General features: G+C 44.9%; 1 protein-coding gene and 1 long non-coding RNA gene across 4 annotated transcripts in view; one reads left to right on the top strand and one right to left on the bottom strand.

The window, feature by feature from the left end:
* The window catches only part of LOC138296599 (uncharacterized), a 433,062-nt gene that overhangs the window by 182,610 nt on the left and 222,947 nt on the right, over positions 1-27,505 (bottom strand). The window contains exon 3 of one of the 2 annotated variants that reach the window (XR_011203867.1): positions 9,116-11,668. The exons of the other annotated variant lie outside the window; for it this stretch is intronic. This is a non-coding gene — a long non-coding RNA (uncharacterized lncRNA). Of the gene's footprint in view, positions 1-9,115; positions 11,669-27,505 lie in introns of those variants that run through there. 2 annotated transcript variants of the gene reach the window in all.
* Positions 1-27,505, top strand: part of MBOAT2 (membrane bound O-acyltransferase domain containing 2) — an 841,228-nt gene that overhangs the window by 715,738 nt on the left and 97,985 nt on the right. For both annotated transcript variants that reach the window (XM_069235893.1, XM_069235894.1), the window contains one exon: positions 3,458-3,650. In XM_069235893.1, coding sequence (XP_069091994.1) covers positions 3,458-3,650 — 193 coding nt within the window. The remainder of the gene's footprint in view (positions 1-3,457; positions 3,651-27,505) is intronic.

Genomic DNA, 27,505 nt, shown 5'->3' with positions numbered 1-27,505 from the left:
CACAACTGCTTAAAAGTGTTCCTAAAGCTAAGAGCAAGTCACTGTCGCGCCTCCGCACTAGGAATGCCTGATTACAGTAAAATGTTAACTTTCTTTGTACAGTGAGGGAGAGGGATGTGCTCTTTCTGTGCCTACTCAATCGAATGGAGACTCTGGAAGACCCAGGGCATACTTTTCAAATACCTTTCATCCTGTTGCCGCAGGACTGCCCGGCTGCCCCAGCTGCTTTTGCAGCAGTTGGTTACAGTATTGAGAGAAGCAAGAGTATTGTCATAGGACATCCACTTACTGTGATGGTCCCTCATTCCGTCATGACTTTGGAAACAAACATGCTGATGAAGTTGCACAAGGTTGTGTGATTGTGGCATTTACATTTAACGGAGAATATGCAAATTAATATTATGAGGACACAACCTTTTCAGTGCTATTGTCAATAGCTGATACTGGGAAGCAAATTAAAAGATTACAAGAAATAGTGCCAGAATCAGAACAGCAAGTATGGATCAGAGTTGAATGGGTCACAAATATGAATGATATCTGGGTTTCAGCTGATGGAAGACCTCTGTTTCCTGATAGTTTCTTGTCCCTCATGAAAAGACACTTTCATGGCCATGCACACATTGGGAGCGATGCAACTGTGAGATTATTTAGGCAGAATTTGTATAATCTCTTATTTAGAGCTCCAGCTGAAAAAGTGTACCAAAGATGTGTGATCTGTCAGCAGTTGAATGTATGGATGTAGCGAGGAGAACCCCTTTAATTTGGAGTCGCATAGGAATATCAGGAGGACCTTCTAACTGGATTCAGTTGGATTTTATTGAAATGCCTATATGTAATAGGCTGATAAATATCCTAGTTATACTGGGAATTTCCTCTCAATGGTTGGAAGCCTACCCAGCACAGAGAAATGGCAGTCTCATTGTAGCTAACTACAGTTGCGAGAACTCCTATCCAGGTTTGGATTCCAGATAACTCTGAAGTCAGACTGAGGGACTGATTCTAATAATCAGATCTTTAAAATGCTGTGTGTGGCACTACAAGTGGAATAAAGATTGTGTTGTAGCTACCATCCAGACGCTTCCGGAGTAGTTGAACAGATTAACAGAAGATGAAAATCTCGTTTGGCCAACGTCAGTGCATCTACTTCTCTAAAATGGCCACATGCTTTGCCATTAATATTGATAAGTCTCCAAAGCACCCCTGACAGAGAAATGGGATTCTCACCACATGGGATAATTATGGGGCGTGTCATGCAACTGTCTGCTCTGCATGCAAATGTGTTTGTGACTATCACAGATGACATGATTCTGGACTACTGCTGTTGTGGTGCGTTCTGTCTCTCACCAGGTTAGGGCTGTCACTGCCATCCCAAGTCAAGAGCAGTTCCAGAATAATAACTCCACCGTTTCCCGACTATACTTGGTCGGAAGGCCAATTAGTGTTTCTCAACTGACAACTTACATTGACTATTGACGAAATTGCTATCCTTATGCCTAAACTCGATTAACCCAGTTCAGTGAATTCCTTTATGGAACACACTTGCTGTATTTTCGCTATTTTATTTGTAATACTCACTGGCTTGGTATTTTATCTTGTTTACTGACTTGGATTATTTTAATCTGTAATGATGGCCAAATAGTAATACTAACTGAATAAATTAATGGATTTGAATTAATTTGTTATTAAAACCCTTTAACTCACACCAACTATCTTTATTGATTATTGTGAAGTCCCGAATGGACTTCACTGTTTATGGACATTTTTGTAAATGTTTGCTCCTTTTTAATACTCCTTATCGATGAACAAAGTTCCATAAAACCAGTGGCTGGGATTATTTAATGATTACATTTGAAGACCGAGATACAAGAATCCCAGCTCCGGCAAAGCTGTATGTTGGGCTTTGGATATCCTAGGATAGCAGTGGAGCCTTTTTTGCTTTCTTGATCGCAACTTTTTATATTAATGATTTTCTGAAGCGGAGCTTGTTATTGTGATGGTTTGTTTTATCCAATGGCATTATGAGTTGTTTTATGCCGCCTTTAGTGTTTTTACATGGTGGTATGGGGGTGCCTCGATTGGAGTTGTGGGCATAACTTGTTTTGAGGGGTAACAATTAGTTTGAGGTTTTCAGAAAATAGAGATGGAGGGCTTATATTTCTGGGATATGGATGAGCGGTAATGAATAGCCCAGTTGAGATTTGAAAACAGTTGAGGGGTAGCTTACGCCATAGTCTTTAGGAGGCCTTATCATTCTTTGTTATTCTACTGGTGCGGTTGTTGGCTAAGTTCAAGACCAAGGAGATAATAAGTTGGTGACCTCTCTAGATGATAGGTCAATTTCTGATCATCATGATGTCCTGACTGGGAGAAGATTGCATCCACAGTGCTGGCTGCAAGGCTGAGTCTCTCTTGCTGAATAATAGCATGTGGGTTGCAGGTTACATAGACATCTTTTTAATTCTGTCTTTATGGAGAGAAATCCAGGCCCTCTTACAGGCGGAAGGTGGAGACCCCAAGCTTGGTCACATGAATAATTAAGGAACAAGGCAGGAGAAACCCTTTGTCTCGCTAGTGGGAGCCGTAAGATTAGAAATCCTGTTTATGTCCGAAGCCCTTGTGTGTCCAAACTGCAGAGCCATAAAACATAATTCTGGGATGAGACAGAAACATCTTCTACAACATGAGTTTGAGTCAAGGAGAAGTCAGGGCTGTCAAAAGCTAGAGTGCTAGCCCTAATGTGGTCTGGCAACTGTCTTTCGTCTGTCGATGGTAGCCATGCTGTAACTCGCCAGTCAAATCTAATTGGCATTAAAGGTCATTTACAGCATATACTGTATATAATGATGTGCCGTGACCTGCACGTGGTAATTGTGCCTCGGCTTGTTTGTCGTTTGTGGTTTGTGTGTGTAGCAAAAAAAAAAAAACTCTTTAGCAAGTCTTCCAGGTGCATTACAGCATGTGTTCAGTATTGGGTCATGAAGTGAGACCCTAGGAGCAGAAGAATACTCTGAGAAATACAGATAGACAGAAATAACTCAAACGCTGTGTTTCAACATTTGTTTTTGCACATTGAAATAGTGCTGATACGCCTAGTTTTACTTTTCTGTGCACTTATTTGCAAAGCTCGACCGTCAAGTGCAGTTTTAAACATATAAATATGTTTAGTTTTATTTTGAACATTTTTAGTTTGGTTTCAAATATACAATGTTTAAACCCGGACATTCTTAAGCTGTAAATACTTTGTAAAAGTTTTAAAATGTACTGTTTTAAATATTATGGAATCTTTGGACAATTTAAAATTTCTGAAAAATAGAGAATATAATACCCCACCTCTAAATGTAACTGGAGCGTCGGTGATTTCCAGCCTTTAGCAATAGGTAGCAAATGTCCCATAACAGGGTAAATATCATTTATGTTTCTGTGAGTTTACAATGTTTTTTTGTATTCCGCTTTACAGGCAGCTGTAGCACAGAAGCTCTTTGTCTGTGGATTCTCTTTGTTTACATACATGACCGTTACAAAAATATTGCCAGTCGAATATAACGTTGATGACAATTTCACAGCAACAGCATCAGTACCTACGAAAGTTATTTACCTTTACCTTTCCCTGATGGCGGCTAGACCAAAGTACTATTTCGCGTGGACGTTGGGTAAGAATTGTAATCTTGTTCTTTTCTTGTTGGGGTGTGCATGTTATTTTCTTCTTCATGAAGTAGAATTAACAATTCCCGCAAACTTGGATCGAAGCTATATATTTTACCCCTTACCTTACAATTCAAGGAATTTGTAGTAATAGAGGCATAATGTGGGCTCGTAGTCTAAAGAAGTGACATGAATGAATGTTGCTCCCCAGGTTGAAAGTTTCTCTAGTAACCAAAATGCGGAGGCGCCATCTTTTGCTGTACTTAGAAAGGGAGTGGTGAGGTGAAAAATGTAGTGTATTTTACAGCTGCAAGGAATGTGCTGGGAATTAATGCTTGAGGCCTACCTCGATTTGTAGCCCAGTGTGTATTTACAGTAGGGGCACGTACATGATATTATTAAAAGATATATAGACAGCTAACCAGGAGAATGCACTGTGTATCGCGGGAACAATGTTAGTTAGAACATTAAAGTCGATTTAAGCATGACATAGTAAATTCTTGTACCCTTTTGAAATGGAAGCATCTGGCATTATAGTGTTTGTTTGACATTTTAGTGTTCCAGCCTTTACTGTCATTCTAATGTGGGCTGAAGAGAATAATATGCTTCGCAGTGTTCACATTTAACCCATCTCTAAAGCACTAATATTCAGATTCTTCGTGTGCATTGCACAAAGGTCATTAATTGTATTGTGCCAAATATACAAATGCAATAAATTGCTTTTTCAGTGTTCTGCGTTAAAATAATTGTAAACCAGGCAATGGCAAGGCTGGTGTCAAATTGCGCGGCGGTCGCGCAGCAGTGAAATAAAGACGCGGAGCCGCTATACGGGGTGTTGTTTCTTTATTTCACACTCTGTCTCGAAAAAACCCCTTCCCGCTCCTTTTTCTTCTATTTATCACCTCCCCCTCCCGTCCTGGTGCGAACCATCTCACACCCACGGCGGGGGCATTTTCCTTTCTCACCACTTCCGCTTTCGCATAGTTCCGCTGTCGGGTGAATCGTACAGTGGTCTGAGGCGTTTCCCGCTTCTCTGCTTGTGAACTCTAGACCTGCGGTGTCCACATCCAGGTCTGCCTCTTCCCCTGTACTGTCCTTGTCATGTTCTGCTTGGGGCAACCGTTTGAAAAGTGCTGCATTGTGGGTTACCGTCTCTGGCCCTCGCCGGGCTGTTATCATAGTGCCTTTAACGGCGGTCACAGTCCACAGCCGTGTCTCAAAGGGTAGACGGAACTTTCCTCCTAGGTGGCGATCTTTCACCAGGACGGCATCGCCTATTTGTACCGTCACCTCACATGCTCTCCGTTTCTTGGAAGCATGTGCGTTAGTGCTGGCTCTTCTTGCTGCTGACTTGTCTGGCGGCGGTGATTGCGCAGCCCACGATGGGTGATGGGGGATGGCATCTGTTACTGCTCTCCCGAAACAGGGTTGGCTGGGGGTGGCTCCTGTGGTGGTGTGAGGTGTGACCCTGTATTCTCTTAGAAAAACGTATATAGCGCTTTCTGGGTTTTCCGCTTCTGCCATGGCAATGCGGATGACTTTGTTTAGTGTTTTTACGAAACTCTCCACCTCTCCATTTGCTTGTGGCCATCGGGGTGTGATGCGCCAGTGCTTAGTGTTTGTTGACGCTAGGAAGTCCGCCCACTCGTGGCTGTTGAAAGGGGGGCCATTGTCAGTGCGCACCTCTCTGAAAACCCCATGGGTGGCCATCAGTTTTTCAAACTTGGGAATGACTGTGTGGGCAGATGTTGAGTGTACTACCTCTACCTCCGGATAGCGCGAGTAGTCGTCCACTACTATGACCATATACGAGCCATCGGGGAGACTCCCAAAGTCTGCACTAACCCTTTGCCACAGTGCTGTGGGTCCTTGCTCTGTGACAACTGGTGCTGGGGGGTCAGGGTTACCACTGGCTTGGCAGACGATGCACCTTTTGACTGTGTCTTCCACCAGCTTGTCTAGACCTCTGGGAACCACAACTTGTTCCTGAGGTGGGCTTTTGACTTTACGATGCCTTGGTGCGCTCCGTGCACAAGGGATACTGTTCTGGCTATCAGGCTGGATGGAATCACCAAACGTAAACCTCTCAACAGGCAGCCCTCTTTGCTCACCGAGAGCTCATGCCTTATATTGAATAGTGCGTGTAAACGGGCTTGGGCTTCTTGTGTGTGTAATGTGCCAGGGTGTTGGAGGGGCCTCCAGTACCCCGTCCGGGTGGCTGCTATGGCTATCCGTAGGCACTCGTCTAGGGTGGTTGCCGTGACGACTTCGCTGAGCGGTATGGGCAGGGGTCGGGCTCGCTCTGTCACCAGCCTCACGTATTCTTCTGTCTCCTGCGCTTCTTCCACTTCTTGGGGTGTGGCAGTGCGGGCGTGCCAGGACAGGAAGTCTGCCGGGTTCTTTGTACCCCGTTGGTACTCCAGTGTGAAGTCGTATTCTTGGAGTTGCAGGATCCATTTCTCAATCCTCGGCTGTGGCTTTGAGAATGAGCCTTTGAAAAGTGGTAGCAGGGGCTTGTGGTTGGTCACCACCGAGAATGGCTTGCCGTACAGGTAGAGATGGAAGTGGAGGGCACCCCCAGTGTATGGCAATGGCTTCTCGTTCAATTTGCGAGTACCGCTGCTCTGTTGGCGTGAGTGTAGGGCTGGCAAAGGCGATGGGGGCCCATTCTCCACAGTCTTGTTTCTGTGCCAATACAGCACCCAAACCTGTGGGGCTGGCGTCGACAAATAGCTGTGAGTGACGTTGGGGGTCACAAAATGCCAGTGTGGTGTCTGCGGAGAGCTCTCTTGGTGGCTTGGAAGGCATTCTCCTGTTCTTCACCCCATTCCCATTGGCGATTTGCCTGTGTGAGCTGTCGGAGGGGCTCTGTGATGTCCGCAAGGTTTTGCATGAAACGGCTGCAGGATGTGACCATACCCAAAAAACTCCTTACTCCTGACACCGAGGTGGGTGCTGGGGCTTCCTGGATGTCTCTGACTTTTTAGGGGGTCTGGTCCGACTCCATTTTTGGAGAAACGATACCCCAAGAAGCTGGTTTTTTGTTTCAGGAATTCACACTTATCCCGGTGTAGCGTTAGCCCTTTTTTTTGTAGCCTGGCGAACACTGCTCGCAACCTCTTTAAGTGTGTTTCGACGGTGGGGCATGAACCAGGATGTCATCGCTCACGTTTAGGACTCCCGGGAGTCCTTGTAGGACCTCTTTGATAACGTGCTGGAAAACTTCTGCTGTGCTAGAGATGCCGAAATATAGCCTCTTGTATCTCCACAGACCAATGTGGGTGGAAAAAGTGGTTATAGGCCGTGACTCAAGGTGCAGCATGATCTGGTGGTATCCTGATCGGAGGTCCATTTTGGAGAACCAGTATGACCCTGTTAGTTCACTGAGGATATCATCAATTGTTGGGGTTAGGTGTCTCTCCCGTTTTGAACGCTAGGTTTGGCATGCGCATGTCAACGCAAATCCTGACGGCGTCAGGTTGCTTGGGTTTTCGTGCGACTACGATGGGGGAGACCCATGGTGTTGGGCCTGAAACCTTTTTTAATGATTCCTGCCTGTTCCAGGAGTTGGAGTTCTTACTCAACTTTGGGGCGCAGGTGGAATGCTACTCTGCGATGTCTGACCGCAGTGGGGGTGACTGACTCATCAATGTGGAGCCGTAGCGGAGGTCCTTCCAGGCATCCTATGCCCTCAAACAGTGTCCTGAATTTTTGTGTTAAGTCATAGAACGTGTTTACATGTATGGTAAATGCGAAGTGTACGAGGTGTAGGTCTTGGGCAGTTTGGCAGCTGCCAGAGTCTCAGGAGCTTCTGGAGCGTGTCTCGCCGGCGTGTATCTCGGGGCCCTGGGCTGTTGCGCTGTGGTCATTGGGTGGTGTCAGTACCATTTACAGTAGGCCCACCTTCGTCGCCATTTGTCAAATTGCGCGGCGGTCGCACAGCAGTGAAATAAAGACGCGGAGCCGCTATACGGGGTTTTGTTTCTTTATTTCACACTCCGTCTCAAAAAATTCCCTTCCCGCTCCTTTTTCTTCTATTTATCACCTCCCCCTCCCGTCCTTGTGCGATCCATCTCGCACCGACGGCGGGGACATATCCTTTCTCACCACTTCCGCTTTCGCATAGTGGTGTCGCCTCCTTCCTGTGACGACACTACAGCCGGTACCTTTGGCTGTGACAAGCATGCAGTGTTTTATAAATGTTTTGCAGATACCTGCAATATAAAAAAAAATGTAGTCCTGGCTGCTGCATGAAGAAGACATTCCTTGCTGATGGCGTCTGAAGTTCGAATGAAGGTACAGGGCTGAATACCTGTGTGACCTTTTTGATGGTTCCAACTTTTTCAGGGAAGGAAGTCACTGTAGCAAAAACAGGCACTACTGGGTCTACGGGGTCTTTAAATCCAAGAAATAATTCCCCTGGATGATTGTCAGGCAGCTATGTGGCCCATTTTCAGAGTCTGCATGGACTTGCATATCTGGCCAAGCTCAAGCCAGTAGATTCAGAGGTTCAAAAAGATGAGTGGGGTTGTGGGGAGGTGAGGGTGCATGTAATAATACTGCTTTTCGCTTAAAGATAATTAGTCTTCCCTCTCCCCCATTCTAAGTCAGAGTATCCCAGCCAGTTACAGAGTTCCCATTTTCTTTTAAGAGCAGGGCGACATTTCAAAAGACATGGCTTCACTGTAAAATGTATACTGTCATTAACACCAAAAACGAATATTAATCCATCCTAAATCATGCTAGCCACTTGGTTTCGAAGCATACATTCCAAATATTACTGTTTCCTAAGAGATACTCTTTATAATTTGTTAAACTTCATTACAAGTTAAGGGCCAAATCTTTATTAGCTATGCAAACTAGAATTTGCACATGGATTAAAATTACGAGTTTTGTGATAGCTCACTACTGGTTGGCTTCACCATCACTCTCATTTGCTTCACTCTCATTTATTATGGCATGCACAGGCCATGTCCTCTTCTTGGGTTTGGCCCTACCCTAAAGCATGGTCCAAATACTTGTGTCCTTCTACTTCTCCCGTTTTTAGAGCTACTTTTCTGGGGATTCAAGCACTCCACATGAGTGAATCCATTGTGGGGGAATGCACTTCTTACTAACTTTGTTTTCTTTTTCTTTTTATATTTAAGTGTATTATAACAGTATGAACTTTTGTATGAAACCTTTGATTGTCTCTGACATTTGAGTAAATATTTTATTGAATTGAGTGCTTGTGCTTTCAGTCCTTCTCCCATAGCCCTGTCTATGTAGCTTCTATTCCCCTCACCCCTTCCATGTTGCTTCTCCCCCCCACGCACCCCGTCCATGTTGCTTCTCCCCCATGCACCCCTTCCACCTTTATTTGTTCCCCCACCCATCACCATACATGTTGCTTCTTTTCTCCCCCTCCCACCCCCTCCCATGTTGCTTCTTCCCTTGCCCCGCCCCCCTTCCATGTTGCTTCTTTTCCCTCTGACCCCTTCCCCCTGCCCCAACAGTGTAAGCAAATCTGCCCATCTATAACAGAGAATAGGTCTGTTGTTGTGGCACAGAATTTGCATATCCTTGTCCTGTAAAGTGAGACTGTTATTCTAGGTGCTTAATAAATAAAGAAAGCTGCAAACTTCTTTCTGGTTCCCCAAGGTAAAACATTGTTTCTTCTGTGTTGTTCTCTTTTGTCCAAAATACAGTGCTCACCAGTGCAGTGCTTCTGTTAAACATTGACAAAACTCATGAGAGTCGCTTCTCTTCAGAGATTAAGGACACCATGGAACTTGAACTGAGGCTCTTGCATAGGCCTTTGACTGCATTCCTCTAGACCACTGCACTCTATGCCACCCTAATGTGCGCCACTGCACTCTGCTCTGTGCTACTCTACTATACTCTACACCATTGCACTCTAACCCCATCACTCCATGACTCTGCACTCTACACCATTCTGCGCCTCTGCACTCTACACCCCTCTACTCTGCACTATTCTACTGTATGCCAGCACTCTACTCTGTCATTCTACTCTACGGCCCTCCACTCTGCATCATTCTACACAACTCTACGACACTGCATTGTACTCTGCACCACTCCAGTCTATGCCACTTCACTCTGCCAGTGCACTCTGTGCTACCTTACTGTACACCACTTTACTATATGCCACTCTGCACCACTGCATGCTACGTCATTGCACTCTACACCAGGCCACTGCACTGTATGTCACTCTACTTTATGCCACTATACTATGCACCACTGCACACTGTCACTGCACTCTACACCACTGCTCTTTACACCACTGCATCCTAAGCTGCTACACACTACCACAACACACTACTATTCACCACTGCACTCTACGCCACTGCACTCTATGCATTTGCTAGTCCACTCCACTCTACTCTGCACCACTCATCTCAGTGCCACCCCAATCAACTTTACGCTGTTCCATAGCACTCTACTCCACTCGTCGCCACACTAGTCCACAGCACTCTATGCCTTGCCACTCCACCATGCTATAGTCTAACCCACTTGACTCTGTGCCACTCTACTCTACACCTCTGTACTCTATTGCACGCCACTCTAGGTCACTCCACTCTAGACCACTCCCCTTTGGGGCACTCCACTCTGCGCTACTCCAGTTTTCCCCACTTTACAGTACACTACCTCACACAATGCCACTCCACTCTAGGTTGCTCACTCCACACCACTGTACTCCACTACGCTCCATGCCACTCTACTTCACTCTGCTGTACAACATGGCTAAAAAACATTGGCAAAGCCAGTAGCTCTTGCATAGGCGAAACCTGTTGGCTTTGCCAATGCTTGGGTTTCTTTTACATCTGATAACACTGTAAAATGGAGTCTGTAATTTTTGATACTTTACCCAGGTGGAGTGTATTAAATATAACTGGATAACATCCTTTGGGAGCGTGCCTCTTTTATGACTCAAGTTAATTCCCTAGCAGCCCAGTAACACCATGCCATGACTATCTACTTGGATGAACACTTAAGTTTAGACAAACAGGCTGAAGCTCCACCAAGTACCTAGGTAAAACATAGGAAGCTGGTGCCTGAGCTGTGTGAGGTTGGCATGTATCCAATCCCCATCACTTAAGCTTGTGACACTTAAGTGTTATTTGAGTGCAGTTTTGACACATCTGCTCATATAACTTCATTCCCTAATTATGTCCAGTTCCTCTAAGTGGAATAAAGGCACCGGCGCAAGGTGTATATTTTTAACTCCATAAAGGAAGCACGCCTGATTCACAAAACAATACACATATACTTAATTACTTATGCCTACTACTCCTTCTGGAGTATAGGCCATCAACCAGTACTCTCAAGCCACATTCTTCCTAGGCTTTTGTTTCAGTATGACTCCAGGTGTAACCATTTCCTTGCAGTTATCCTCGATGCTTCAGTGCTAGGTGTTTCTTTGTCTTCCTCTTTTCCTTTTCCCTTGAGGGTTCCAGGACAGGGCTTGCCTGCTGGTGTTTGATACAGGCTTGCAGAAGGTGTAACCTACCTAGCCTGAGCATCTTTTCATGATTTCTTCATGAGCATAGAGTTAAAATGTCTGCTGCCACAGTTAGTTGTTGCTGATGGTATTTGGCCAGCAGATTTGGAGGATTTTCCTCAGAAAGGTGTTGATGAAAGTGTGGACGTTGTTGGTAGTCACTGTTGTCCTCCAAGTTTCTACTCCATACAGAAGGACCGATTTTACATAGATAATAAAAAGCCTGGTCCTTGGAGCTCCAGATCTTCTTTAGCTGAATGAAGGCAACCCTTGCTTTGCCGATTCTTGCTTTGACGTTGGCATCTGTGCCACCCCGCTTGCCCATGGCATTGCCCAAGTAGATAAAGGCCTCAACCTCTTCCAATGCATCGTCTGCAAGAGTGACTGCTGTTGTGCTGGCTGTGTTTGTCTTCAGGGTCTTAGTTTTTCCATTGTGAATGTTGAGGCCAAGTTGTGCTGTTGTGGCTGCCACCTTGTCAGTTTTCTCTTGCATTTGCAGATGGGTATCGAAGAGTAGGGTCAGGTCATCTGCAAACAATACACATATACCTGTGGTGAATTTTCCACAGTGTATACACATACATTTAACATTTGTGTGCAAGGTGAGAGTATTCAGAAGATTGTCAAATTAATAACCAACAACAGGCAATGTAAGTCAGCCAGCAATCACAAAAAATAATTTTCGGGTATTCATAAACGTGTGATAGTGCATTCCCCATACTTATCTGGCTTACTCCTGCATGTATCAACTTTAAGTAGTGTAGTGTGGGTAGGTGCTAACATTTGCCCAGTTAAGGGAAGTATGTAAGAAGTGGTACTCTTGGTGGTAAGAATGTATTGTTCACTAACAAAACTAGCTCTGATAAATTTAAAGGACTATTATGCCTAAATGTGACTTTTTGGACATTCACATACATTATATTGATAATCGTCTGAAATTTCACATTTTATAAAGTTCGAACATACGTGTGGCATTCAGTCACAATGCTGACCTGCGCCAGCTAGTATATAACCCCCTGTGTGGGGGTGTTTCTTTCCATTGTTCACAGGCAAGATGCCTTGGAACCCCGGATAGTCTAGGAGTCCCTCCTTTAAATCGGACTTCAGGTGATATTTCCTCACCTTTGGGGAGTTGGATGTCAGTGCAACACCAACACTTGGCTGTGTAGTAGTCCTTAGATATGTTGCCAGGACCATGTCCTCTATAGAAGAGACCACAACACAAACAACGAAGGGCCTTGGGCTGCCACAATGTATTATTTCTCAGACTGAGGATGTATATTTTAGGTCTTCTTCTTTGGTTTAGGTCGGTTCCCCTTTCATGTGTCCTGGCCAAACCACCTTTCGGACCAGGCCTTTGTCTGCAAGTCTGCTTTGCCAAGCAGGACTGTAGTGCCCACCACTGAAGTACAAAGATGTGGGAGCAGGTTGCACCCAGCTATTTATGACCCCTCGTGACCGAGATCATCAAGAGCAAAAGCCTGTGGCCCTTGAAATGACTCCTTTCCTAACAAAAGAGACTGCAGGCCTCACCCTGAACCTCCTGCCCAGAAGATGTACTCTGGGGCCCCCGAACGTTTCAATATCTGGGAATCCAGATTTATCATGACTTGAGAGACCTCTGAGAAGGCAATTTGAGCAGATGTGTGCTGCTCACTGAGGGCCGCGGTAGCTTTCTGGTGCTCGTTGAGGCTTCCCACTATGGAATGGGTCACACTTTCAAAAATGGTGATGCTCCCCAGACTCCTTTATTACTTTGCTAACCTGCCATTGGCTATTCCAGCGTCATGGTTTCGAACCCTGGATGCACTCCTATGAGAGTTGGTATGGGAGAGGGGGCATCATTGTGTGGCACTAGTGATGCTCCGCCTGTCCCCCACAGAGGGCGATTGGGGGTCCCTGACTTTGACTTGTATTGCCTGGTGGACCAACTCCAGCGGCCGGTATGATGGCTCAATGGGTTGGACTTATCGGCGATTACCCTGGATGGAGAAACTACACACGGGGAGGGATTCCTGGTGCGACTGCTTTGTGGAACGGGGGTACCCCCCAGACCAAACATATTGGTGTCCAGGGCCTTGACTGCCTGGCAAGAGCCTTTAAGAGAAGATGCACAACTACCCCCTATGCTCCTGCTCTTCCCCTAATCGAGCTGCCGCATGGCGAACCCAGTTCCTACTTTACCCCTGGAAAGCTAAAATTTTGGACGTTGTTTGGGCTGAAGACTGTGGGGGACTGCTACCAAGGGGGGATGCTGATGTCTTTTGGGGATTTAATGGAACAGACAGGCCTACCTACCGGTCAGTTCTTAATATACGAAACCCTCGTACAGCCCTGAAAGAACTATGGAGCTACAGAAGTAAGGAGCCTGCCCTGCTGCAGTTCTTCAAATCATGCTAGCTATTGGGGGGGGGGGGTCTCATTTGGTCATGTTGATTTACAGAGCACTGAATGGGATGATTGAGAGGTCGCTGGGAGGACTGCAACATAAATGGGACACAGATATAGGCAGAATCATGACAGACGCCAAATGGGCTAGGACTCTAGCATACGCACACGTCTCACGAAATATACATCTGAACTACATACAGTACAATTACATCCATAGGACCTACCACACTCCTCAGAGAAGTAACCAGATCAATGGAGGGATGTCAGGGGAATGCCCCTGATGCCAGCTGGTTGATGCTGACTTTTGACACATGGCCTGGGAATGCCCAACACTAAGACTTTACTGGGGTGGAGTTGTTGCACTGCTCAACAGCGCATTAGATAGGCAACTGGAAAACGGGCCGTCTGCATGCCTACTGGGTCTCTTTGAAAGGCCTTTTCCCAAAAAGGTGGGGAACAGGTTCGCCGACCTGGCCTTGGTATTAGCACGCAGGATAGTGGCGATGGCCTGGAAAAACAAAAATGGGCCTAGGCTGGACACGTGGGTAAAGGACGTTACACACTGAATGAGGGCAGAAGAAAGGGCGCTACAGAGAGAAGAGATGAACCAGTAACCCAAATGTAGTACGGGACGGAATGTGGTATGCCCGTGCACTACGTTAATACATTGTGAATAATAATATGTACCATTTGAAATGCTAATAAATAAAAGTGTAAAAAAAAAAACAGAAAGCCTTTCTCCCCTTTCCTCACTATTGCATCTTGTGTTCCCCTCCTCTGTTGTAGGAGATGCCAGGAATATACACATGCTGTCTGAGGAACAGCAACCTCGCTTCCATCTTGTACTCTGGTCCAGGCTGTAGACATCCAAATTAAACCCACAGACCCGTATCACTTGTGCATGGCACACTATCTTTGATATACCCCGACATTCAGGATTCCAGGTTAATTGCAAGCAGCAGAACTTTATGCATCCATGTCTCACAGGTAAACAGGTGTGTCACTATAATTCGCCAAACTTGATTTGTTGCCACCACTGCGCTCCATGCATGAAACCCGTGGCAGAGATGGTAGTGCTCTGGCACGAGGGGAGTGCGCTTGGAGTAATAAAAACACTCAGGGCGACAAGAAGTATTTAGAGACCACTGAGTATTCACCCCTCATACATAGTCAAAACATACCAAATACACCCAGGTCTGTACACACTCAAGACACGTGCTCTAGATGTCATTCTTTCTTAGGATGAAAACCCTCACCCACTCTTAGGTGGCATGCTTCGTCATAGAGTTCCTCCTCACAAATCATAGGGGCCTCTTCTGGAAGTGTAGTTCCTATGTGAGTGAAGGATGTGGGTGATGGTGCAGAGTGTAATGGAGACTAGTGAAAACTAAAACTATCTCTTGATAGAACTCCACCACTTTGTGTCCCCGAGGATACGATCAAAACCGAAACAGGGAAAGAGATTCAACCCCACAGTGAAAATGTGGTCAACATGTCTCTGCCCTATTTTTACCTTGATGAGGTGTGGAAGGATTAGTCAAGACTGTAAGATTGTCCCTCTTGGTACGATCAATTTAAAAAATAGTATAAATATTCCAACCAGTGGTCAGTAGAAGGTGGTCACTATCCACTGTTGGCAGTACCCACTATGGTCAGGCTGTAAGCCCCAGCTCAAGGCTCCTTGGCAGGAGGACCAGGGCTGTGACATTTCTTTGCTCCTTTATCACAGGTTCTTGCCGAATTCGAGGACCTGTGTTTGGTGTTCACATTGGGCGTCAATTCACCCGAATGCCAGGTATAGCAGACATGACATCACACCCCCTTTAACCTTCAATTTTACTCCCACACGTGCTTACACATACACACACACTCTCACGTAAACACACTTACCTGCAAGCAAGCACACAACATACATTTAGAAACATTTTTTAACTTACATCAGCTGCAAGGGAAAGGTGTATCCATCTGATTGCTAACACTACTCTATTATTTTTTTATTACACTAATAGTGAATAATGCAACATTATTCACTAATGGTGTAGTTAAAAATAGAGAGAAAACAGAGTGGAGCCCCAACCGAAATCCATAAGGACAAGTTGCCACTGTGTTACTGGCACTAATTTTGCAACCTCTGAGGGCAGGAGTTGCAAAGGCAGTGCCAGGTGTCGCAAGGGACAAGCCAGGGGTCACAGGTGCGACGTCCATGGGTGTAGCCATCCCATTTCAGCTCAAGATCCAGAACCGATCATTGTCAAAGAGGTCAAGGCGGCCATTTGGGATTTGTGTGTAGCATGACCAAAGATCAAAAGCCAGGATCACAGGTATATGCAATTGAGCCACGCAGGGAAGGGGACATTCCTGCCCCAGCAGTAAGTGACATTTTTTTTTATGAATTGGATCCTTAGTTAATGCAGTCAGACTTCAATTGTTAAAAACGAGTTTTTAGTTTCACGCATAATGATTGTTCAAAAATATAATTTTATAATTTGTCTTTTCTGAAAGCAGAAATTGTCCTTTCTTCTCATAGACGAATGGTGCCATCTTGTGGTTTTTATGACACCTACATATTTTAAAGATTGTTTTTTATTAATCAAGTTGAATTACAAGATAAGTAGAAGACGTATCCAGCATAACTTTGTTACCTTGCAGATGTGTGTGTTCGCATTACATTATGAATAAAGACTCGCAACATAATAATAAAAAAGGATTACGAAGAGTACAGTATACCAACAAAACTGTCAAGATTGTTCTGTCATCAATTTAAGGTATCTTGTTATTTTGCAGATTAGAAAAGTGCTTCTGCAGAAGGACTTGAGAATCAAACGTGCAGCATTTAAGTTATGGGAAAGGGTGGGTATTTGGGTGGGGTGGGTGGTTTTTGGGAAGGATCCTCACTGGTTGTGGATCCTGTAGGGAATGGTTCGCTCCCTTTTGGGGTATACCAGTATACCCTATCTGATGTCGAGGTGGGGGATGATGTGTTAAGAGTACTGAAAATGCCTTTAGGGACCCTGTAGGTATGAGTCTGGGGGTGAATGGATGGGCACCTGGCCTGGTCAATAAAGGTGGTGCATCTAGGTAGTTGTTTATCAGTTGTTAATGGATACAGTCAGATGCTCCCTGCTGTGTGTCAGTGCCTTCTCTTAGGATGGTCCCCCAAACAGTCTCACATTTGTCGAACTAGTCATTCAGCTGATATATTATCTGTTCAAATTCCAGGATGTGGTCACATCTCAACTGAGTGGTTTATTTGTCCTCCAGAGACGCAGTATGCAATGTTTGGTGGCTGCTACGGTTGCAAACCATCTATCTCCGTGTAATGAATCGCATTGTAAAGAAACCCTGCAGTAGTATGAGTGGGTATCACTACCTGTCTCGCTAGTCTATCCCATGTCTCTGTCCAGAAAGAGCGGGGATTTGGGCATTTCCTCAAAATGTGGATAGTGTCACTGCCTGGTACTGTGCAACTCAGGTCTCTGGTCAGCTCTACATTATCCAGTTTCTTTGGGGTCCAGTGCTACCTGTGCAGTCCTTGAAATTTCTGAATTTAAGCCAAGGTGTTTGTCATGGTTCAGTAATGTTTTTATTCCAGTCTAACTAATCATGTTGAAGTCTCTGCAACATCCAGATTTTTTAGTGCTCTTGCTATGGGCTGGGAGACAAACTTCTCTGTGTTTGTTTTGTATAATCTAAAACCACCTTTCTATAGGTGCCACAGGTGAGCAAGTACATCAGGATTGATGAGTCTGGCAGAGGTGTCTAGTTTGGCCTTAGGAGAATGCCAGCACACTGTCGTGGCCTCTCAGATTTTCCAGAAATGCCCAGGAAGCAGATTGAACGCTGTTTGCACTTCCACATTCATTTTGAGCCTATTGTCTGACTAGCTATTCTATTGTGTTTGTACCATGTGCAACGAACTCAAACCAGATTTGTTCCTCCCTTCCAATGCAACTTGCACCATTGCCACAAATTATGACCTTACTATGAATGTGGACATTAACCTGTAAGGATCCGTGCATTTTTTGCTAAACGTGAACTGTAACATGGAAGATGGGGGTCATGTTCTCAGTTTGTCTCTTATCTTTGATGTATATTACCTCTATGCCGAGTTTGGTTCTCATTAACCCGTTTTACATCTTAACCTACAGAGGGGTTTATAGCGTTGCATGAAGGTGGCATCTGAGTTGCCAGTTGGTTTCTGCAGTGCCAGAGATGCGTCTTCCATAACCGCGACAGTGTGTTGCAGGTTCGTAGGAATGGCTAGGGGCTACATGCTGAAGATATAGTTAAGGAGGGGCAATAAGTTCATCTTAATTGTTTGAACTATTTCCCCATAGAGAGAAGGTTCATTTAGGACTAGTGCACTATAACTTGCTGGTTCATCCCAAAAAGTGGGCCAGGGTTGTCTTGCATTATATTGTAAAAAGCTCTATTGACTCGGATCCCCGGGTATTGAGGCAACTAACCTGTAAGTTAGGATTCAACGTTGTCTGAAAGGGTGAGAATAGGAAGAGTAATGGGGGTGGTCGCTTCAATGTGAAACTGGTGATAGCTCCGTGTGTTCCCCTCTCTAGGCATCAGGAACTGTCAAGGTTTCCCCCGCAGGCTGCTACACTGGCGTCCTTAAACACAAACCACCCCTCAGCCGAGGATACGTGGATAATAACTCGCCTGTTGTAGGCCTGATGATAAACCGCATTACCCCATGTACAGTGGAGGCTAATTCAAGCACTACCTGCATCTGCAGGGACCGAGGAGTCCCAGAGATTCCACTTCACGGACATGCGTGCATACATGGCAAACCCAGAGATCAGGGTGTAGCCATCAGTGGTGCAACAGGTCTATTGACGCCAGCATCTAAAGGTGTAAGAGGCAGCTCAAAAATGTTTTTTTATTGTTTTACAAGCAAACCAGAGGTTACAGTGCATATCCTTGAGGTTAAGACAAGGTGCATCCGTGTATACCACTGCTAGAAATCCTCATTTTGTGAGCTTACTGTTACAAGTTCTGTCAGGTGACCATTCAGAGCACAGAGCGTTAGTATGATGGTAGCTCTCCCACTTTGCCGAGCCTACCACTGAACTACAGTGGCACAGTTCCCTCCTAACTTAAGAGGTTTATTTTCCAGTGCTCCCAGCAGTGTAGAGACTTGCTCAGAGACGCTGGCTCCGCCCATTTCTAAATTTAGGCCTCCGTCATTTATTTTGTAAGTGCATTTGTAATGAAAAGAAGTGCCACAATTATTGCAGATGTAAAAATAGTTATTAGTCATTTATTCATGGAAATAAAATGCAATGGTCTGAAAGTTCATCGGGGGCCGAGCTTGGCGCCTTAGAAAGATGGTGGAGTTCCAGTGAGCTCTACATCGAGCCGGCGCTCCCCCAGCCTAATCTTAGCCCAGCAGGGCTGCCCTGCAGGCACACAGCCCAATCCAGACCAGGCACAAGGTAGGCGATGTTGCAAGATGGATTTAACCACCATGAGGGTACAGGACCTTCGTTAGCAGAAACCAACTACCATCATCACCAACAGTGCTACAGGTATCACCCAGCGGCATAGTGAAACAGCGGCCACTGGACTGTGGCCAAAAAATAAGTATATCTGTGGCTGGCAGGAGGTCAAGTAGGGAGGGGGGAGCTCTGACTGCAGCTGTAACCAAACGTGGCGCGTGGAGGTCTGCACTGCGAGGCCTTCAGTCCAGACCAAATGCAGCCCCTGGAAGGAGGCCTGCGTTGAGAGGCACAGGTGGCCTGACGGTGTAAACACAGAAAGCAGTATTTGGAGGTAAAAAGCTATATTGAGAGACCCGCTTGCTGCATCAATGTAGGAGAGGATAACAAGACTAATGGCTGTATACGCATTAACACCACAAGGCCTAAAATACAAGCAAGGGTAGTACGGGTGAAAAGGTGGTGCACATCTAAGCAGTAAAACAATATAGTTGACAGATGTAGATGTAACCAGACTCTGGTGCCAAATGTTCAAGTGCCTTACTACCCAGTAGGCACAAAATTGGGTACCAAAGTACCCAGACAACCAAAGCAATGTGACCACAGCACACAGAAATTAATAGTCCAATCGCGTAGCAAGGATTAGTATCCCTGGTGGTGTAGTTGAAGTCGGAGAGAGCAAAAGACGTAAAGGTCCCAAATCTGTTGTAGAAAGTGTCTTTATTTGTAGGCACTATTAGCCAAAGGATTGTGCATTCGTCGAGATACAGCCAACACGTGTTTCATCACTCAGGTGACTTCATCAAGGCTGGGCCGTCCGGCCAGAGAGGCAATTTGCGAAAGAACCCTGCGATAAGGCAAGTAGGCCTTAGGTGGTGGGTGGAAATCTTCGTACAGTAGAGCTTAAAGTCGGGGTAGTGCCCAAACAGCAACAGGTGTGGTGAGTCCAAATGGTAACCACGTAAGGTTAGAGAAATGCAGGAGGCCCTAGTAAGCCTGGAGTCACACCCTAGGAGCAGGGCCGGAGAGGTGTAGCAGTCAGTAATCAGCGCATCTATGGGTTAACCTAGTGCCTACAAATAAAGACACTTTCTACAACAGATTTGGGATCTTTACGTCTTTTGCTCTCTCTGACTTCAACTACACCACCAGGGATACTAATCCTTGCTACGCGATTGAACTATTCATTTCTGTGTGCTGTGGTCACATTGCTTACGCATTAACACCACATCAAAAGGTTGCAAGAGCTCCAACAGAACCTGCAGTCTGCTCCCCAACCTATACATCTATAAAAGAGGTGTACATTAGTTTACACCCCTTCTTCTATGGATTTACAGACAAGCCTACCTATTTCTGACAATACCATATAAGAAACTCTGACTCACCCCAAGCCACTAGATCTCAATAGTTGGTGGGCCCACATGCCATATCAGTCACCATATTGTGGACATACAAGGGAGGAACCCTAGCATTACAATTGGAATTCCATATAGGAAAGTGGGCAACCAAGCAGCCAGCTGAAGGGTGGCACACAGCTCAACCTTATAATGACATGCATTTGCTATAGCGCCCCTGCAGTAGCCCATCAGATGACATAATACTTTCGGCCCAGTCTTCCAGTTAACCTGAACACCGTGATTTTCCTTCTGGTAGGCACAGCATCAATACACTAAATCATAGCGGCTTGCCACAATTAGCTAATCATTCAAGAACAAATACTGGGGGCCACCTAGACAGGCTGCTCTGTCCCCATGTCAGACAGTCAGACAGATACTCATTACGGAGGCGGTAGGAGGAAAAAGCCTGAAATCACCACCAACACTGGAAACCATGAAAGGGGGCTCTGCTCTTGACACAATTCTGAAAGCACTCACAATGCTTAAAACGTTTATCAAGACCATCACAGAAAAAAATTACAAAGACAGCCTCAAAGCTCTTATCATTATGACCAGAGTTTGCAATGATCAGTTTTCACGTAGATAGACTCTAAATGGTCCAAAAATCGATTGCCAAGGCAGTAAGTAGACTTGGAACAAGACCATTGGCATATGCAAGCAAAGTTTACAGATCTGGAATACTGGAACAACCTTCGCTTCCCTGGGATTCCAGAACAGCTAGAGAAAGATGACATGCCAACTTAGTTGAAGGGCTTTCTTCTGGAAATTATAGGAATAATGTTCGAACAGACATTGGAATTTAAGAGCATGCACACTGTTGGAGCGTGCACCTCTACCAAAATGAATGTCCCATGGCAAAAATTGGTCTCTCTTCTTAGGTATGAACAAAGGGAGGCAGACAGTTGAAGAAGCAAAATACAAAGGAGCTTTCCAGTTTGACGTTAAACTCCATTTCCCACAAGCCTTTCCTAATGACTCATTGCGAAAACGAAACTGCTTCTTGGCACTCAGGTCAAGGCTTAAGCAGATGTGTTTCAGGTAAAGAGTACGGGAGCCTGCTCTAATACTAATAATACACAAGGGCTGCACTATGTATGTTCACAGATCCAGCGATTATGGAGAGATATCTAGATGACAGATACCTCTCAAATAAGAGAGTGTGGCCGGCTCAATCGGACTTTGAGTCCCTCCTATGACCGCATAACAGGCTGAGTCTGGAGACGCAGACTTTGGAGAGTAAACGGCTTGAGGAAGTTACACCAGGGCCGGCTCCTCTGCAGCGTCATCCCCCTGACAAAAAGCCAGCAGATGAAAAATAAAACGATAATTCCCTATTGTTTTATTTTTCATCTGCTGGCTCAGGCAGCAGTGTAGGAAAGAGTGGGGCTGGGCCACAGGAGGGGGGGATGAGGGTAGGTGGAGAGAAGTGCACTAAGTGGGCATGTGTGTTTGGGCGGCCATTTGAGACAGGCCAAAGACACATGCGCACTTACGGTTCTCCAACCCGGCTGTGTTGAATAGCCGGGCAGGACAAACTGCACAGATCCCAGTGCACTGTCTGAGCAGCAGTCCAAGCCGCTCAGAACAATCCTGACGCTGCTTTGATGCTAGGATTAGCATGAGAGCTGCACTAGGATTGCTGGGGATCCTGTGCGAATGGCCCAGGGAATCCTGGGACACCATCAGGAGCAGAGGAACAAGGCGGCGCGAATGGTGGAACGTTTAAGTAGTTTACATTTTTTTTATTATTTGTTTCCTCCATCCCCGCTGCCCTTGACATTTCCAGTGGCCGCTGCTGAGTTACACTCCAGTGGGCTACAGGCGAGAAGCACTAACACAATCGGCACTGCCAACAACATGGAGACAAATCTGGATCCCCATTCAAACCCACATCAGAAAAAATAATTTTGAAAACATAGCCTTCCCGATATCACACTAGCTGATTTATAACAGCAAAGCATGCTGAGATTTTAGAAGATTCCTGCCATTATGTGACAGATGGCATAATCGTCACTCATGGTGGAGAGGTAGAAGTTGTTATGAATTTTTTGCACAGATGTTATAGTACTGAAAGGGGGGAGTGTTATTATAGGACTGCGCAATATCAATCCCTTTAGTATATCTCCATACATATGATATAGTTGAATGACTGACCACAAGTACTGTGCAGAATCGGAGACAATTCTTATGGGCATATAGTAAGTCGACCCCTTAGGATTTGCCAGCACTGAGCTCCTCTATTCAGACTTACTTCCTAGTCCTATCACCACCCCTCGAACCTCCTCTGAAAGGCGACTCAACTGCCCAAGTACACAATTTACTTTTATCTTTCAACTAACCTTGATCCATGAGTCATATGCTGATTCATCCAACTGGTTCACCAGGAACTTACCTGACCAAAGGACCTTTTGTGAACCTTTCCCATTACGAGTGGAGATATTCCCAGACAGACATTCTGCTCCGCTTAAGAATTGCTCTGAACCTTAGACACCCTTGACCACAGCCTACAGGCCCCCCACTTGCGAGTACTCTTTAATTCACATTCGCCCCCAGTTTTCAGGGAACCCAACTGTTGATACCATGCGTGCAGCACTGGATTAGTAGTTGTCTCACATAATGCTAATAGACTCATGCACTACATTAAGCGTAAAAAAGACACTCTCACACCTTACATCGCACACATTCAATATAGTACTCTTGCAGGAAACACACTCGATGTCATAGAAGCTGATAAACTGAGAAGGGAATGTGTAGGGAGGATACATCATTTCTCACCCCCTCATATGACAGTCCTAAGACGACTCCCAGAACATGAAGGAAAGGAACTGTGGCTATCTTAATCTGAGAGGACTCCCAACCCTCATCTTTCAAACCTGGTCATACTCCGATCGACACTACGTATTTCTCAAATTACATGTGTAACAACAAACACTAATAGTGGGGGTCACGCAAACCTGCCCTCTTCAAAAACATAACTAGACTTTTGCTTCCCTTCTGCATAGCAAAATTTGAATGGGAGGGGTCAGGAACTTAGTTCAAGACCTCTACCTGGACTAGTCCCAACGGCATACCCATTGCAGTCCAAGAGGTTGGCACCTATTGAAGAATATAATTAAAGACTTCTCATTAACCAGTCCATGGGGCCTACAGGAACCTGCGGGTGTGTATTACACCTTTATGTTGTGCGTACATGGCACACACATGCGTACTGACTGCTACCTAGCAGCTTTAACTCTGCTTCTGCGGATATGGACTACTGATATTATACCGTGTAGCAAATCAACCCACGATGCACTGTTTATCACGTTGGACTTTGGGCTACAAAAACACTTTTAGGCACTGCAATGTTAAAACATGTCAAGACAAAAAATGCTCGCAGCCATAAATGACCTTCTAGCTGACCACCAACGAAAACACAGTTGCCACAACGCAAATGCTGTGGGTGGCCAGGAAAGCAAGTATTAGGACGGAACTAATGAGGGACTGATCCAGACATAAATGTGAAGTGGTCCAACAACATACTCTCTTAAAGGACAAATTCTAAACTGTCACATTCATAACCAATCACACTCCCAATTCTACAGGCAAATCATGCCCTTAACTCCCAAAAACCTTGCATGCAGAAAAGACGCTGTTCCGTTTGCACCAATGTCACTGCAAGAGGAGGGAGAAAGTGTGGTGTCTCTTAACCCTTACTCTTAGGCAACAGGAAGCACAGCTGGCAATACCAGCAATAAACACAGAGCAAGGCGCATTACTGACGCACCTCATGGACATTCTACTGACCTTCAGGGACTTTTATCAATTATTGGATGAGGCTGACACTAGTAACATACAAGAGCAGGAAGAGATTTTTTCTTATTACCATTTGAAATCACTATCCCCAGAACTAGCCCAAATGTTACAGGCGGAGATCTCCACTAAAGAAATGGAGTTACTAATAGGTGCCCTATCTACGAGCACAGCCCTGTGACCTGACGGCTATCCCGCAGAACAGACAAAATAGTCACACTATTACAGGAACGGCTTGCTCATCCCCTAACAGAATTCAGTGTGGGTAATATCTCTTGTCTACCAAAACTAAACTAACACTTTTTACAATGTGGGAGCTGTAGACCAATCTCCCTCAACCTTTTCTAGGTATTGCATTAACTGCAGTAAGTGCAAAGCTCTCCTTTAACTCCTGCAACAGCTAGAAGGGCATTGGGAACCTCCACAATTTTAAATACATGCACGCCTGAGTCACTAAGGCACTCCATAATATGATGCAAAACAAAGTTAGCCTGCTTGTCGAGGAAATTCTGAGGGATATACCTTGATGGTCCCCCTGAATCATTCGTTATGGGAGACAATACAAACTATCAAGATGAACATAATGTCCTGCTTAAATTATATATTTGCCATGCTGCCATTACAAATCCTACCGAACTTAGAACGCACACTTTTGATGTGGAAAACTTACTTGTGGCATGACAGGAAACCCAGGGTCAAACTGGTCAAGCTGCACATGTCTACCTGGAGCAGATCAGCCTACCACACATGGAATTGTACTGGCTAACCTTCCAATTGTCCTAACTCAGATACTTTTAGTCATGCAGAACTTGAAACTCCTACATAGGTTAGGTTGGGAAATGGGATAATTAGACCTGCCACATGCATGTGACTAATATATACCTAAGACAAACAACAGAATGAATACACAAATGTCATTGTTTATGCCATGGTCTACGCATGGCATATATCTGTCAGGTTGACATATGCCAGCGTAAAAAGGCAAAACACTGGGGAAACAGTGCATTTATTATAGAGGACAAGGAACAGTTCTGGCCCGAATTTGAAACACGGGGACTCTTTGCATTACACCATCTTACCAAGCTTGAAACATCTGCCGAAACCAAGGTGGAATTCGGCATATTACCCCACCACTTCTGGGTCTACCAACGACTAGGTCACTGTGATCTTAAACATCTGGAACAGGCCCAAACACCCCTACCAAACTCCCCAATTCTGTAAAACGTGCATATCTAGCCACTTATAGAAAGCTGGCTTAGGACTATAGAAAAAAAATCACATCATAGATTTTCACATCCTACCGCCAATGACTTCTGGACATGGGGGGCAGAGAGTCCTAATCAGGACTATATAGACAAAGACTGGAATGAAACATGACAAAAACCATGACAAAAATCTTCGGGAAGGCCATCTAACATTCAGTTATCATAAGATGTTAAACAGGTGGCATTGGACCCCCAGCAGACTCTCTAAAACAGGCCTGACTATTATTATTATATTACTATACTTGATTTATAATGTGCATAGCTACCAAACACGGATTCCCAGCGCTGGCAAGAACTACGAATAACAGTACTTCAAGCAACTTCAGGAACAAAGAATTATAGACCATATTGTTAAAACAACAAGGTTTTCAACAATTTCCAGAATGACGGGAGAGAATCACATTCTCTCATAGTTCCAGGAAGATCATTCCGGAGATTGGGCCTCATGAAACAGAAAGAAGGGCCTCTTGGCGGGCTCTCCTTATTCTAGGGATAACAGCTAACTTCTGACGGCTTGATCTCAGGGGGCTATTCGGCGAGTAACGAGCAATGTTGGAGATGGTCAGCCTTAAATACAGACATTGTCCATATAGTTGAGGAATGTCCTACCATTCAGGCTTATTGGACAGGAGTTTGGTCCAAAATAATTCAAGCTGTGGAGATAGCAGCCCCACTTAACACAAAAGCAGTGTTCCTACACGATGTGACAGAATACCCAGAAATTACAGAGCGCAGAGGTAGATGGTTCACCGCCACTAAAATCAGTACAATTCTCTTCTGGATGACGAACATGCCCCCTACAAGAGAAACCTGGCTGCGGGAAATGTTTCAAGATGTAGAATTTGTAAGAGTGATGTACAGATCGAACAGCCAGTTGGAAAAATTCACAGTCTTATGGGGAAACTTTAAACGGCTGAGGCTGCCCCAAAACCTGTCATATATAACTGATACTGGGAAACCACATATGTAGCAGACCACTTACCACTTACTTACCACTAATACAGCTCCAACAGAATGTATCTACAATAACCATTTAAATTGGGACTAGGAACACACCATACCCAGACTCCTCTACAGGCCAATCTAAAAGGCCCAGTAGGGTCACCGACCAGGCAGCACTAGTACAAAGGGAGAACAGCAAGTTACATAAGAAATCAAATGCGTGAAACCCTTTGGACTCAGTTATCCTGAGCCTTATGTCCCTATATTTTCCTCTTTACACATCCCTTTACTTTTTTTCTTTTTTGTAATACAAGTTTACTAATGTTGTTTGCAAAACTATTAAGGCCTAGGCCCTTCTAAGCAATGTACCTGCTAATAGCTTGCAAGAACCTTATATGAGGGCCAATCACTGGGGTTTTGATCTCTTGCCTTGTTGTTAAGGTTCCTGCTGAATATAGCAAGGCGCCTCCAACGAGTAATAGACACACATTGCAGTTTATCTTTTCTTTGTTGCAATACAACTTGAAGAATAAACAAAGCACATTAAGTAGACCAATAATACATGGTATGATTAATGCACTGTTGTTCCCTACCAGAAGTCATCCAATAGTCTTCGTTTGTGTATCTCGCAAAAGGCAATTGCCTGCAGCTTTCAGGTAAAACAGGCCTTCCGTCCTATAGCGATTTTGTTCATTTAGCAGAAAGCACTATATTTAAATCTCTCACATACATGTTCTGCAGAGTTTCGGAAATCCTGGCAAACCCTTATGCTTTTTATACATTTGATCCTCAATTTCTTTGTCCGAAGGATTCTATGCCATTTTCTGGGGGCTTTTAATTACTTTGAAATCAATACTGGGGATCTTTTCCTTGCCTTGTTTTCTTTAAAATCTGGAATCACTAATTTAGGAAAAAGCATTTGTTTTATCGGATTTCCTTTTTTCTTTTCTTTAATCGTTGGTTAAGATTTGTTTAATCCTAACCCTTAATTTAATGCTTACTTTTTCCTTACTGTTTACATGAAACCTAAAGATTAATGTAACGCTCTCACTACCAAAACCTTTACCTTTTCGCAGCACTTATATTAACTCATGAAACAGAACATTAACACCCCCTCTGCTTTTCTGT

This window comes from Pleurodeles waltl, chromosome 5 (genome assembly GCF_031143425.1).
Source record: "Pleurodeles waltl isolate 20211129_DDA chromosome 5, aPleWal1.hap1.20221129, whole genome shotgun sequence".
Classification (NCBI taxonomy): domain Eukaryota; kingdom Metazoa; phylum Chordata; class Amphibia; order Caudata; family Salamandridae; genus Pleurodeles; species Pleurodeles waltl.
The sequence above is the reverse complement of the archived record's forward strand: the minus strand, read 5'-3'. Positions and strand labels throughout refer to the sequence as shown.